At 40.6% G+C, this 13821-nt stretch overlaps 1 protein-coding gene across 6 annotated transcripts in view; it reads left to right on the top strand.

The window, feature by feature from the left end:
- Positions 1-12802, top strand: part of PTGFR (prostaglandin F receptor) — a 54133-nt gene extending 41331 nt beyond the window's left edge. For all 6 annotated transcript variants that reach the window (XM_084755777.1, XM_084755776.1, XM_084755780.1 and 3 more), the window contains one exon: positions 9916-12802. In XM_084755777.1, coding sequence (XP_084611903.1) covers positions 9916-10218 — 303 coding nt within the window. In that variant the 3' untranslated portion in view covers positions 10219-12802. The remainder of the gene's footprint in view (positions 1-9915) is intronic.
- Positions 12803-13821: the final 1019 nt, after the last annotated feature.

The raw sequence follows: 13821 nt of genomic DNA, 5'->3' as shown, positions 1-13821 counted from the left end.
CAGAGATCTGCTTCCCTCTGTCTGTATTCCAGCCAGATCACACAGACCTAGAAAGTCTTTGGATGGGATCTCTTGCCAGATCATCCATGTTATGAATTAGAATTACTCTAGACCCACCAGGGCTACATAGTGAGACCCTATTTTTGTTTTGTTGGTTCATAATTTCTACAAATCACCCTTTTCATTGCAGAATAGTCTAACCTTGTACCATTTTGACAGCTGTGTTTGTTTCTGTCTTTGAAAAAGATGTATTTGTTGTGTGTGTGTGTCTTTGTGAACATATGACTGTGTGTACATGTGTGTGCTCTCTGTCTACATACAAGAGGCCAGAGGAGGCCACCAGACCTCTTGGAGTTGGAAGTACAGGCATTTGTGGGGTGTCCAGCTGAGACTGCACAATAAACACTCTTAACCATTGATCTGTGTCTTTCCAGTCCTGATATCTGTGTTCTGACAGACATCTGGGTTATGGGGTTCTCTGACAGACAGACAGTTACCTTGGTTATGGGGTGCTCCGGCTATTTGGCCTGTTAGGTAGGCTTATTGTAATTGGTACAGAGGATTCAGGACATCACATCTATGAGTGTCAGTTTGGATTTGAGAAAAGATACTGGTACCAGAAAGCTAGCTGACAGACAGCTTACAGAACATCTGTGTGGAATAACTTGACATGTTCTGTTTGAAACACGAACTCTACTAAGGCCAAGGAAGCTTGGTACTTCTTACCCACCAGCTCCCACTCGAAAAATCCCAACTCCTCTAGATTTTATTTTATTAATATTTACTTTATTTTTATTTGTGTGTCTGTGTGTGTCCATGTGTGGGTATGTGCATGTGTACGTATGTCCCCATGGACACGAGGAGAGTGTGTCAGATCTCTGGGAGCTGGAGTTAAATGTGATTGTGAACTCCTCAGTGCAGGTTCCGGGAACCAAACTCAGGTCCTCTGCAAGAGCAGCAAATGCCCTTAATGGCTGAGCCACCTGTCTAGTCGGCCCATCATATTTTAGTTGGGTGACCTTGAGCAAGTCTTGGTGTCAGCATCTTACAATAGGGATAATGCTACTCCCTTCATACTTGGACACACGTGTTTACTAGCAAGCAGCATGAGGCAGGGTGAGCACTCAGCTGGGGTCCGTGTTACGGCCTGCCCATCATCTGCCTGGTAATTGCGGCAGAGCAGGCAGGGAGGCTTATGTTTCAAATTTATCTTGACTACTTTCTAGCTGACATAACCTGGGCAAGGTAACATCTCTGGTTTTATTTTATTTTTGCCTTACATCAAAAGCTGGTATAGAGTTTTCAGACTTGGGATTGTCACATTATAAAGTGAGAGGTGTCACTATAACAAGGGAAGGTGTCACTATAACAAAGGAAGGTGTCGCTATGACAAGGGAGGGTGTCACTATAACAAAGAAGTTGTCACTATAACAAGGGAAGGTGTTACTATAACAAGGATGGTGTCACTATAACAAGAGAGGGTGTCACTATAACAAGGGAGGGTGTCACTATAACAAGGATGGTGTCATTATAACAAAAGAAGGTGTCACTATAACAAGAGAGGGTGTCACTATAACAAAAGAAGGTGTTGCTATGACAAGGGAGGGTGTCACTATAACAAGGGAAGGTGTCACTATAACAAAGATGGTGTCACTATAACAAGAGAGGGTGTCACTATAACAAAAGAAGGTGTCGCTATGACAAGGGAGGGTGTCACCATAACAAGGGAAGGTGTCACTATAACAAGGATGGTGTCACTATAACAAGGGAAGGTGTCACTATAACAAGGGAAGATGTCACTACAACAAGGGAGAGTGTCACTATAACAAGGGAAGGTGTCATTATAACAAAAGAAGGTGTCACTGTAACAAGGAGGGTGTCACTATAACAAGGGAGGGTGTCACTATAACAAGAGAAGGTGTCACTATAACTAGGGAAGGTGTCACTATAACAAGGGAGGGTGTCACTATAACAAGGGAAGGTGTCACTATGACAAGGGAAGGTGTCACTATAACAAGGATGGTGTCAATATAACAAGGGAAGGTGTCACTATAACAAGGGAAGGTGTCACTACAACAAGGGAGAGTGTCACTATAACAAGGGAAGGTGTCATTATAACAAAAGAAGGTGTCACTGTAACAAAGAGGGTGTCACTATAACAAGGGAGGGTATCACTATAACAAGGGAGGGAGTCACTATAACAAGGGAAGGTGTCACTATAACAAAAGAAGTTGTCACTGTAACAAGGAGGGTGTCAGTATAACAAGGGAGGGTGTCACTATAACAAGGGAGGGTGACACTATGAAAAGGGAGGGTGTCACTATAACAAGGGAGGGTGTCACTATAACAAGGGAGGGTGACACTATAACAAGAGGTGTCACTATAACAAGGATGGTGTCACTATAACAAGGGAAGGTGTCACTATGAAAAGGGAAAGTGTCACTATAACAAGGGAAGGTGTCACTATAACAAGGGAAGGTGTCACTATAACAAGGGAGGGTGTCACTATAACAAGGGAAGGTGTCACTATAACAAGGGAAGGTGTCACTATAACAAGGGAAGGTGTCACTATAACAAGGGAGGGTGTCACTATAACAAGAAAAGGTGTCACTATAACAGGGGAGGGTGTCACTCTGAAAAGGGAAGGTGTCACTCTGAAAAGGGAAGGTGTCACTATAACAAGGGAAGGTGTCACTATAAAAAGGGAAGGTGTCACTATAACAAGGGAAGGTGTCACTATAACAAGGGAGGGTGTCACTATAACAAGGGAAGATGTCACTATAACAAGGGAAGGTGTCACTATAACAAGGGAGGGTGTCACTATAACAAGGGAAGGTGTCACTATAACAAGGGAAGGTGTCACTATAACAAGAGAAGGTGTCACTATAACAAGGGAGGGTGTCACTATAACAAGGGAAGGTGTCACTATAACAAAGGACAGTGTCACCTAACAAGGGAGGGTGTCACTATAACAAGGGAGGGTGTCACTATAACAAGGATGGTGTCACTATAACAAGGGAAGTTGTCACTATTACAAGGGAAGGTGTCACTATAACAAGGATGGTGTCACTATAACAAGGGAAGGTGTCACTATAACAAGGGAAGGTGTCACTATAACAAGGGAGGGTGTCACTATAACAAGGGAAGGTGTCACTATAACAAGGGAGGGTGTCACTATAACAAGGGAAGGTGTCACTCCAACAAGGGAGGGTGTCACTATAACAAGGGAAGATGTCACTCTAACAAGGAAAGGTGTCACTATAACAAGGGAAGGTGTCACTCTAACAAGGAGAGTTGTTACTTTAACAAGGGAGGGTGTCACTATATCATGTCTTTCTCTCTCTTTTCTTTGTGACTTTGACAGTCCTTGACAGAGAATAGAATGTTCTATCAGGTGACTGCTTAGTCCTTCATAAACAAGTTAGGTACACATATACAAAAAGAGTCTTTAGATGCCTTTGTTTTTTCAGCACTGTATTGTACTTCAGTGTTGTTCACATGTTCAGTGGTTGGAGCTAGACACAAGAACTATTACTTGCTTACCTGTGGTCCCAACACAGGGAGGATAAGGAGCTCTGTCCGGTCCATATAGGGAGTTTGGGGCCAGGCTGGGTCACAGGGACTCTGAGACAATGTGTAAAGGTGAGGAAATGGGCCAGTGAGGAAACCGCTTGCCTTGTAAGTATGGGGACTTGAGTTCACCTCCCCCCCCCAGACCTGTGGCAGTGTGTGTGTATAATTCCATCATTGGAAAGGCAGAGAGACAATCTCAGAGTGCCCTGGGCAGCTATGTCAGCCTGCTTGGCAATCTTCAGGCCAGTGAGAGAAGATCCATTCTCAAAACACAGGGTAGATGGTTCTTGGGGGGCGGGGAGGACACTGTGTGCTCTGGCTCCCCTGCATAGTGCGTGTGAACACACACACACACACACACACACACACACACACACACACACACACCACAGTGCACTCACACACCACACAGTGCACACCCCCCCCCCGCCTTTATCCTTTTTCCCTCTGCTGTAATATTTCCATATTTCTCTGAATCACCCATAAAATTCAAAATCTTATTTCAAGGTTTATTTTTAACAAATAAATAATTGAGATATAAAAGTTATACAATTTAGGTAGGGAAACATCTTCATACTCAAAAACATTTATCATGCCAGAGTCTGTAATTTTCAGTTTTTGTAGTTTTAAATATATAGTATATATGTGTATGTATGTTCATGTAATATATGTGTATATATATTAATGTGTAGTTATATAGTAAGAATTGTTCCCCTGCCGGTTCTGGACACAGTTATCCTACTTGTCTTGAGTTGAAGTCGCAGTACGTTGCCTAGACTGGCCTTGATCTCAGTATGTATCAGTCTGACCTCTGCCTCCTGGGTGCTGAGGTTGTAGATATGCATTGCAATGCCCTTCTTTTTTAAAAAAATATTTATTATAATTTATTTACATTACAACCTGGAGTAAGATAAGTTATGCTATGAAGTCAGGCACAATGAGGATGCCTGTGTCTTAACTTATGTTTCTATTTGCTGAGGTAACCATCGTGACCAAAAGCAAGTTGGAGAGGGAAGGCTTTATTTCACTTACTTTCCCATCTTTGAAGGAAGTCTGTTGAAATTATTTTTATAAAACAGTGTTTGTTTCTTTTAGTGTATTTCTTAATCTGGTTACCACACAAATAATGAGGCTCTTTTATAATACAAGGCTTCACAACACAGTCTAAGCAGTTTAAGTCTGGTCTTAACTCTCTATGCTATTTTGTCCTACTCAGCACTTCGTAGCTTTCCTCGGCTCCAGCCCCTTCCTCCTCATCTTCCTTGGATCTCTACTCTTGGCTGAAGTGCTCTTCTTTCTCTCCTAACTTCTCCTCCCCTCGCTGGCAGGAAATCCAGCCCTATTCTCTCCCTGATCAGCAACTGGCTGTAAGCTTCCTTATTGATATAATAGGGGGGCACCTGGGGAGCAGAGTTTACACAAAATTTAGAGAGGAAATCAGGATTTAAACTCTGCACCAAACTTATGCCTATGGCAGTCAGAGCAGGATTCAGATGAGAGGAACCTGGAGGTAGGAGCTGATGCAGAGGCCATGGAGGGATGCTGCTCACTGGCTTGCTCCTCATGGGTTGCTCAGCCTGCTTTCTTATAGAACCCAGGACCACAGTCCAGGGATGGACTCACCCACAATGAATGACCCTCCCACATCAATCACTAATCTAAAAGGTGCCCTAGAGGCCTCTCTTCAGCTGGATCTTATGGAGGGAATTTCTCAGTTGAGATCTTCTCCATTTATAGGACTACAGCTTGTGTCAAGTTGACATAAAACTAGCTTGCATAATCTACTTCCATGACTAGATGAGAACTCTATGTAATAATTTTTACAGGCATCACTCACATGGAAAGAGGTCTTGTGACTGTTACATAGAGGCTTTTGGTATCCAAGAATAGGGCATCTCTCCAGGAAAGGTTTTGATTGTGTATTCACTTAAATCACTTTAAAATGTGCCAGGAAAAAAAATGATTCTACATCTGAATGACGCTAAGTTGAAACTTCTCAAACAACAGAGGCCTTTTGTTTTCATGTTGCTGGAGTCAGACCTAGGATCTCAAGCTTGCTGTGCAAATGTTTAACCACTGTACTACATCTTCAGCCCTTTAAAATTAACTCGGCCTGAACAACTGAAGTGCTAATGCACTACAAAATTGTGAAGATGTATATATTTTCATGATGATATTTACAAATTAATTCTTCTTGAAACAACTTATGTGTCTTTACTGTGATCCATGCAGTATTATAACTGTATCATGTTGGTCCCTCCACTTAGAGACATCATACATTCTGTCTCACTCAACAAAAACAGATAGCCTTACTGTAAGCCAAGTGTTGGGACAGAGCCAAGAACCATACAGACGACCACATGGGCTTTTGAGAAGACAATATTTTAATGCTATGATTTGCTAGATAACAAAACTAAGTTAATCATTTGTTAGACAGAATTTCCCTTAAGCTTTGCTTCAGTGTCATTGTCATCTTGCGCAATGCCTGGACAGTTGACAGTGAAACTCTCTCACTGCTAGATTAGTGTATTTCTTGAAAGCTCAGAGAGACAGAAACATAAACACACTTCTCGACTTTGCCATGAGTGTTTGTTTTTGCTCTTCTGTTTTGCCACATAGCTCAGGCTTGCTTATGATGTAGCCCACGCTGACCTCAAACTTCAGATCCCTTATCCAGCCTTTCAAGTACTGGATTTATGTGTCATCGAGTCTGGCTTACCACTGCTTTTACTTGTAAATGGCCATTGGAACCCTGACTCAAGTCAGCACATGCAGACACAGAATAAGTGCTGGTTTAATAATTTCCACAGTAAAACTTTAGCTAACATGAACTCTGTTGTTGATAACAAAGCTTGTAGATTCATTACTATAATGACCTTATTAGTTGACATAATTTTATTTTTCTAACTTGAATGGAACAAAAATTATTATGTCATTTGTTTTGTTCTTTGAAACCTGAATATGTGTGTGAGCTCTCTTCATACATACATTATTTTGAGCAGCTGAGAAATTATAAATGTAAGTAATGGATTATTTTCATAGATGATGAAAATTCCAATCACTAAAAAGGGATGACATCTTATTGGGTACAGTGCTTTCTGCACAAATGTGGGGACTGGAGTTTAGGACCCTAAAATCCATGTAAATGCCAGGTGGCATGGTGGCCTCCTGTTACCCCAGCATTTGTGAGTAAAAGAGAGGGGACCCCAGAGCCATTTGGCTAGCTTGACTAACTGAATTGATGAGCTCAGAACATGAGCTCTTATATATTGAGCAATCTTAGAAGACACCCAATGTCACTTTTGGCAGTACATGTGTACCCAAAACATGTACATTTGTACACACACACACACACACACACACACACACACACACACACACACTCAACATTTCAAGATCCAAGGTAAGCTATTTTAGAAAACACAGTTTTCTTTTGGTTCTGTACACTAGGCTGTTTGTGAAAGTCAGTTCATAGCATTCTGGGATGTGGTTGATGAGAGTCTGCCCATAGCATTCTGGGATGCAGCAGAGGATGCTGCCTACTAAACAGTGTGTTCCCTCACTGAAAAATCAGTAAATTACACAAAACCAAAGGAAAATAGATCAGAATCCTATTATTCATAGTCAACCAATGAAACCTTGACTTAACACCTCTATTACTTTATTGTATGCACAACAAACTCAACTATAATATGCACAAAATAACATTCCCCTTTTCAGAGTTGAGGTCACATAAAATATTACTAGTAACTTGTTTCCTTTAAGTTAACCCTTAATCCCAAGACCAGTTTACCTGTGTAGTTCCATTATGTGAAATGACCACAATTTATCCTTTGTTGGACATCATGACTGCTCTAAACTATCAGTAATATATTGATACCAATAACATCGTAATTGGTGTTTTATTTTACAGAAATATTGTACCTATTTTTTTTGTTGATGGCTAACTAATTAGTGACTTGGGTCCTGAAACAACTGTTCCAAGCTAACGGGAAGAGTTATGAGTGGCTGAGCACTACGTTCATGTTGTAGAGAGAAGCTAAGACCTGGGCTCCTTCAGCAGATGACTAAATATCTGTTCACAGATACCTGGTGATCAGACTATGGTCCAGGAGAGAGGAGAATCAGAGGTGCTACATGTAACTGAGGTACTTTACATGTCCATAGGTGCAGAGCAAGGCAGGCTATTTGATGCAATTGCACGGAGTACGTTTATGCCCAGATTTACAGGGCAGTGCCTGGCTGAGCTATGAGATACCAGGGGCACAATTCATTCACTACTAGAAAGTACGTGCTTTTTATACTTGTCAGGCAAGATAAATATTTACACATTCACCCTTGAACCAAAACTAATACAACAAAATTCTCGGAGACAGATGACAGATTTCATCTGCATGCTTTGTGCCTTCAATGCCTAGCACATTGCCTAGATGAAAGCAGGTAATGGGGACTTGATGAGTGAAGATACCTCATTCCAGCTCACAATCAAGTCTTGGCTCCTCTTCTGTGACGAGTGGGGCCTACACAGCTACATTTCTTCAATCCTTTCGCATAACTGGGGGCGGGGGAAAGCAGTGGCAGGAGTGCATCTGACCCATGTGCTCTTGTGCAGGACACATGACTTTTGTTTTATTGGCTACAGCTCATTTAGATCTGTAGTTTGATACATTATTTCCTGGAAAACGAGCCATTTCCCAAAGCGTCTACTTGGGCTTTAAGTTTATGCTCCTGCAGAAACCCTTAGATAATTTTAATGCCTCAAAACATTCCTTTGCGAGGATTGGGCAGGATTTTCTCTGATGATCAGTTGTGCTTTGAGGAATAAAAATGTGAGTGAATTTACAAAGCACACTTTAAGTGTGGGCTTTGTATCTGGTAGTATAAATAAAAAGTCACTCAGAGGTGCATAGAGCAGGGCAGGATTCTCATGTGCTTTGCGTGCCTAAGTAGGCAAGGATAGGGACCAGGAATACCACAGAGGGAAAAGCTGAACATTCATCCTGATGGAGCCCGTGGATATAATATGGAGACAAGAGCCTTCTTGGAGGGAGTTTATAGCATGGGTGGGAAGTAGTGGACAGATAAATGAGGCAGTTCAAGCCAACACTCAGACAGATGCTATACCTTTAGAACAAGTGAAACCTCACCAGTGATGGGAGCAGAAGGTTTGTGCCTGGGCTATGAGGTGGTAATGGCCAAGTTTTGGTGCGTCATGCATCCGCTGCTATGGAGTGTGCTGCGCGGACAATAAACGTTTCGTTAAGGGATCCTCATCCTTCAGACATTGATACCATTGGTATGAATAAAGACTTTTCTTTCTGAAAAATAGCCTTGATTTTCTTTTCTTTTGGAATTTTCAGGTTTTGCTATAGTATCTATTAGCCTAGATGGCACAATGGTCCAAATGTCTTTTTAATTTTTCTGAATCATCTTCTATTCATGTATCCATTACTTATTTTGATAGCCAGAATGTTTTCACTATTCTCTTATTTGCATCTTTTTAATGTGCTGGTCAAAGATGGGCTTGGTGGTTTACCTTATTTTAGCACGTAGTGGTAACCATGTATGGAACTGGGTCCATAAATGATCTTAACAATGGTGCATGCAGGATATGAGTACAGGACACCAAAAATAGGCCTTGAAATGATTAAGCCACAGTTGAAATGGGGACTCATTTCTATAAAGCCTTTGGAAAGTTCTGTGCCAACTCCTGGGAATGCTAGCTGAGTAACAGCAGAGATGCAGAAAGTGGAGTTGTTGGCATCAAGTGAAAATGTTGGTAACAATGGGAAATTCTAATTTTTTTTTGAGACAAGGTCTCTATATGCAACTCAACTGGCCAGGAACTTATGATACTTTTGCTCTTTAGAATACCTGTATTACAGGTACCAGAGAAGTTCACTGTTTAAAAGTACTTATAAGCTTATGAATAATTTATTTGTTTAAATATATCTTCTTTAACTTTTTATTATTAAATATGATTTCATTTTCTATTGAATAAACAAATGTGCATTTGCTTTAAAATTCTTTTTGCTTTAAAATTCTTATTCCTAGAAGTATAAGGCTAGTTTCTGATATCAATGTTTGTATCCCCTTGAGTCTGCTTATGTAAAGTAGAGTATCATTTTTGCACTCTTCATGTCAATTTGAATTAAAATAGTCTATGGCCTACATTCAGTACTTACAGCACCATTTGTTTATATCCACCAGTGTTTTGCTGAATACCTGCACTTTGTGGTATGTGGTGCAAAGGTCATGTTGCATTTGTAGTCAACTTGAAAGACCAAGGAACTGAAGAAACGTGTGTGATCAACAGCTTTCTCTGTTCCACTTGTTTTCTAGGTAACAATGGCCAACATTGCAATCAATGGAAACAACTCCCCAGTGACCTGTGAAACGACACTCTTTGCTCTCCGAATGGCAACATGGAACCAGATCTTAGACCCTTGGGTCTATATTCTCCTCCGGAAGGCTGTCCTCAAGAACCTGTATAAACTTGCCAGTCGTTGCTGTGGAGTCCACATCATCAGCTTGCACATCTGGGAGCTCAGCTCCATCAAGAATTCCTTAAAGGTTGCTTCTATTTCTGAGTCGTCAGCGGCAGAGAAGGAGAGTCAGCAAGCATCCAGTGAAGCTGGGCTGTAAGTCAATGCAGGGAAGTTTTGGAAGCATCTCAGCTGATCAGACACAGCCTAACTGGAGCATTGGGACCTCAGTGTGTAGTTCCAGGAGTACACTGCACAGACAGCTGCTGAATTGTGTTATGCTGCCTGCTGCGTGATTGTGCATTTTTCACTTGTTTTTGTCAACAGGAGGTAATCTGATACGATATGAGGGAGTTGAGTAGAACACTCATTTGAGTATAGCCATGTGATCTGCTTTTGGAATAAATAAATCTGCTGAGGCCCAATACCTTTACTTGACCTCTTTGTCCAAGACACTTAATGCTACCTGCACCATGAAATTGCCATTTGAGGACCACTGACTTACAGACAAGGCTCAAAGTAACACAAGACTCTGGAGTTGTTTGTGTGAGGTTCTGGTCTGTTTACTAGACTCAGTCAGTGTCTACATGACCTTGACATCTGGGACTCACAGTGATTTGTGACAAGCACTACATAGGCTGGGTCAGCCTGACATTGTGAGACTGATGAGGATAACCATTCTTGTCACAAGTGACAGATGTTATTGTGGATGTCACTTATCGTTTGCAGAGTTGTCTTCCTATAAAGCCATAGATTCCCTGTGTTTAATGTACCACCCTTTCCTCTGAATATTGTAGAGAAATACAAGCCTTATCTTAGCACAAATTCAGCTCATAATAACATACCCACTAAGCCCTGCCATGGAATCTGACACAAGCCAAGGACATGACAAACATTGCTTTACCTGAGCTGTCATTTCTGAGTCAGAGAATAAAAGAAAAACAGTCAAGACATATTGAAAGTCTGTTTGCAGCTAGCGTGTTTCTGCCTTACACACACAAGCAGAAGGGAGTTCTATTGACTGCAGTGTCACTAAATATGTTAGAGCACATTCTTTAAAACCAGAGTTATAAGTGTGGAGGGCAAAGATCTGAGGACCCATTGTTATGGTTAACCAGAGACCAAGAGACAAGACTCTGTCCTCATTTTTCCCAATCTTAATTCATACTTCTTTACTTGTTTGTATAATTTAACAAGAAAAATTTCAATGTTGGTAATCATATTAAACATAGTAGGTCCATCAGTGACTAAGGTTAAGGGCTATATTTGATAAAGAAATGCATTCTCATGCTTTAAAAGCCCTTGCTTTCATCAAGTTCGGCTTTATTTAAAAGTCATTCCGTTTCTTTGTTTTGCGTTGTGTATGAGTGCTTTGCCTGAGTGTATCTCCATGTATCATGCATCTTCCTGGCACCAACTGAAACCAGAAAAGGGCATCAGATCCTCTGCGACTGGAGTTACATGAGGCTGTAAATGACCATGTGGATGCTAGGAACTGAACCTAGGTTCTCTGGAAGAGCCCCCAATGTTCTTAAGTCCTGAGCCTTCTATCCAGAGCCTAAATGATTTCAGATTCTAGGATCCCTGAGTCATCAATAGGCTTATGGTACTATCTCTATAAACTTCTGCTTTTGATTGGTAGTTTACATTAGATATAATTGCAGATTTTGGTAAATTCTCATGAGTAAGTGAAAAGAAATCAAGAAAATAGGCTTGTTGAAGGCTTAAAGGAAATTTGTAGTGAATCTAAAAGGAATACACATCATCATATGATAATCTTAACTTAAAGACAACAAGTGATCAATCATACAATTGAATCTTATGCAGAGAATAGGTCAAGTAATAGACAACAATATTCTGGTGTAAATTTGGCATGGAGTTGTAGAGGTTGTGCACAATTTAAATTTAAGCTGACAACTGTATGTTGGCTATTGTGATGTACATACATATACATGTATGTGTGTGTGTGTTCATGTGTGCATTCATGTGAGTATGTACTAATTTGTGTGTATAAGTATGTGCAAGTATAATGTATACAATTGTAAAAAGCTATGACAATTTGTGATTACTGTTACATTACATAAATGTAATCATTTTTAATTTCAAGAACACTTAAAGCTCAGAAAAAATTTTAGAAGTTCACTTACTTTTGGAACAGCTATTTATTTCCTACAGCGATAAGGTGTTGGCATCCTATAAATGGAGGCAGGAAGAACTAAATCTTTGCCTTTCCTAATTACAGTTGGTAAGGCTCTGCAATGAAAATTACCATGCATTTCAATGAGGAAAGGCACGGAAAAGGAACTTGATCCTGAGACCCCAGGACTCTTTATTGTAAGCTGTAATGCAGGCAGAAGTGTTCCTCTATTGCTATGCCGCCACCTTGGCCATGTGTGTCTACACTGAGGCCATCTTGTAGCATCACCTGTAGTAGAGGCAAGACTCTGGGAAGTGGCAAGAAGTTTTTTTTCTGTGCATGTTCTGGATGATTTATTCATACTACCTGAGTGTACTTTTAGGACAATTTAACTGATCGGAAGATAAGGCTAAAGCCACAGTGTAAATATCAAAACTTGAAAAATGTTTCATGTTATACCTGTTTGTTATTGTAGATGTTGGCTAGAGCTTAGCAGTTTACTCTGTAATGAGAAATAGAGAAAGCATTTGCTGGTAGCTTCCACAGACCTAAGTAAAAAAAAGTGTTTGTTTGTATTCATTACAATAAATTGTAGAAATAGTTCCAACGAGCTCGCCAGTGTGAGTGTTTAGGCTCTGCGTTGACATTCATAGCCTGTTTGACGACGTGAACTATTGCCCACACAACTTCCCGTCCTATCCAAACGTTGGGTTTCTGGAGAATCACAATCTTTATAGGCAAACAAACATTAATCATGTCAGGCCTTTTTAAAGTCTTTGTAATTGTTTTATGAAATGAGACAAAATACATATCACTTTTTTTTCAAGGATTGTATATACAGAGAGAATACTGAATTATAGTTAGATGTGGGTACCACCCAAAACCATGACACTTGCTGGTGGGTTTAATGAGGTGGTAGAAATATTTTAAAGACAGGACATTGCTTCCAATTATCTATGAAGTGGAAAATCTCTGGATGTTAACTCAGACATAATACATGTCTGTTCTGTAACAGAGCTTTCTCTTCTCATGTTCAGACTTAAAAGGTAAGCATGCCTTGTTTTTGTGCCTAGTGTAAGGCTAGGAACTAAGCAAGAATATTCACTAACTATGTAGAATGTGGACCAGTGGGTGCCTGCTTTATTGCATATCATCAAGAGCCACAAATGAACCGTTTGCCAGGACCAGAATACAAAAATGGGATTTTACATTTTCTTAATTTTTTTGCCTGGTTGTGAGAAGAATTTACCACCTGGTAAGTAGTGTTGGACTTCAAGTCCCTGCTGACACATTTCCACTGGAGAGGAAGTGAGTGTTTTAGGTGAATAAATGTATTTTTCATTCTTCATACGTGTAGTAAAAGCAAATGGTAAAGAGGTGTACATACTCTCTCTCGCATTAGTGTGCACTGCATGTTAGCTAAAGGCTTTCGCTAGCTTGAACCTTCCAATGGCTGTGTGATGAGCATGGATTAAGTTACCATGAGGCGTTAGCTTTAGAACATTCTTGAAGGGAACTTTTATTTCTATTTGTTGTTGGGTGGGAAGCACTTCAATTTGCTTCTCATGCTTCTGTTACTCCTTCCTTCCCTCTCTTCGTGACATGTGTGGTTCTGTCGTCTGAGCC

Source organism: Acomys minous (assembly GCF_964271855.1).
Source record: "Acomys minous genome assembly, chromosome: 14".
Classification (NCBI taxonomy): Eukaryota; Metazoa; Chordata; class Mammalia; order Rodentia; family Muridae; genus Acomys; species Acomys minous.
Note: the sequence above shows the minus strand (reverse complement) of the source record. Positions and strands in the feature narration are given on the sequence as shown.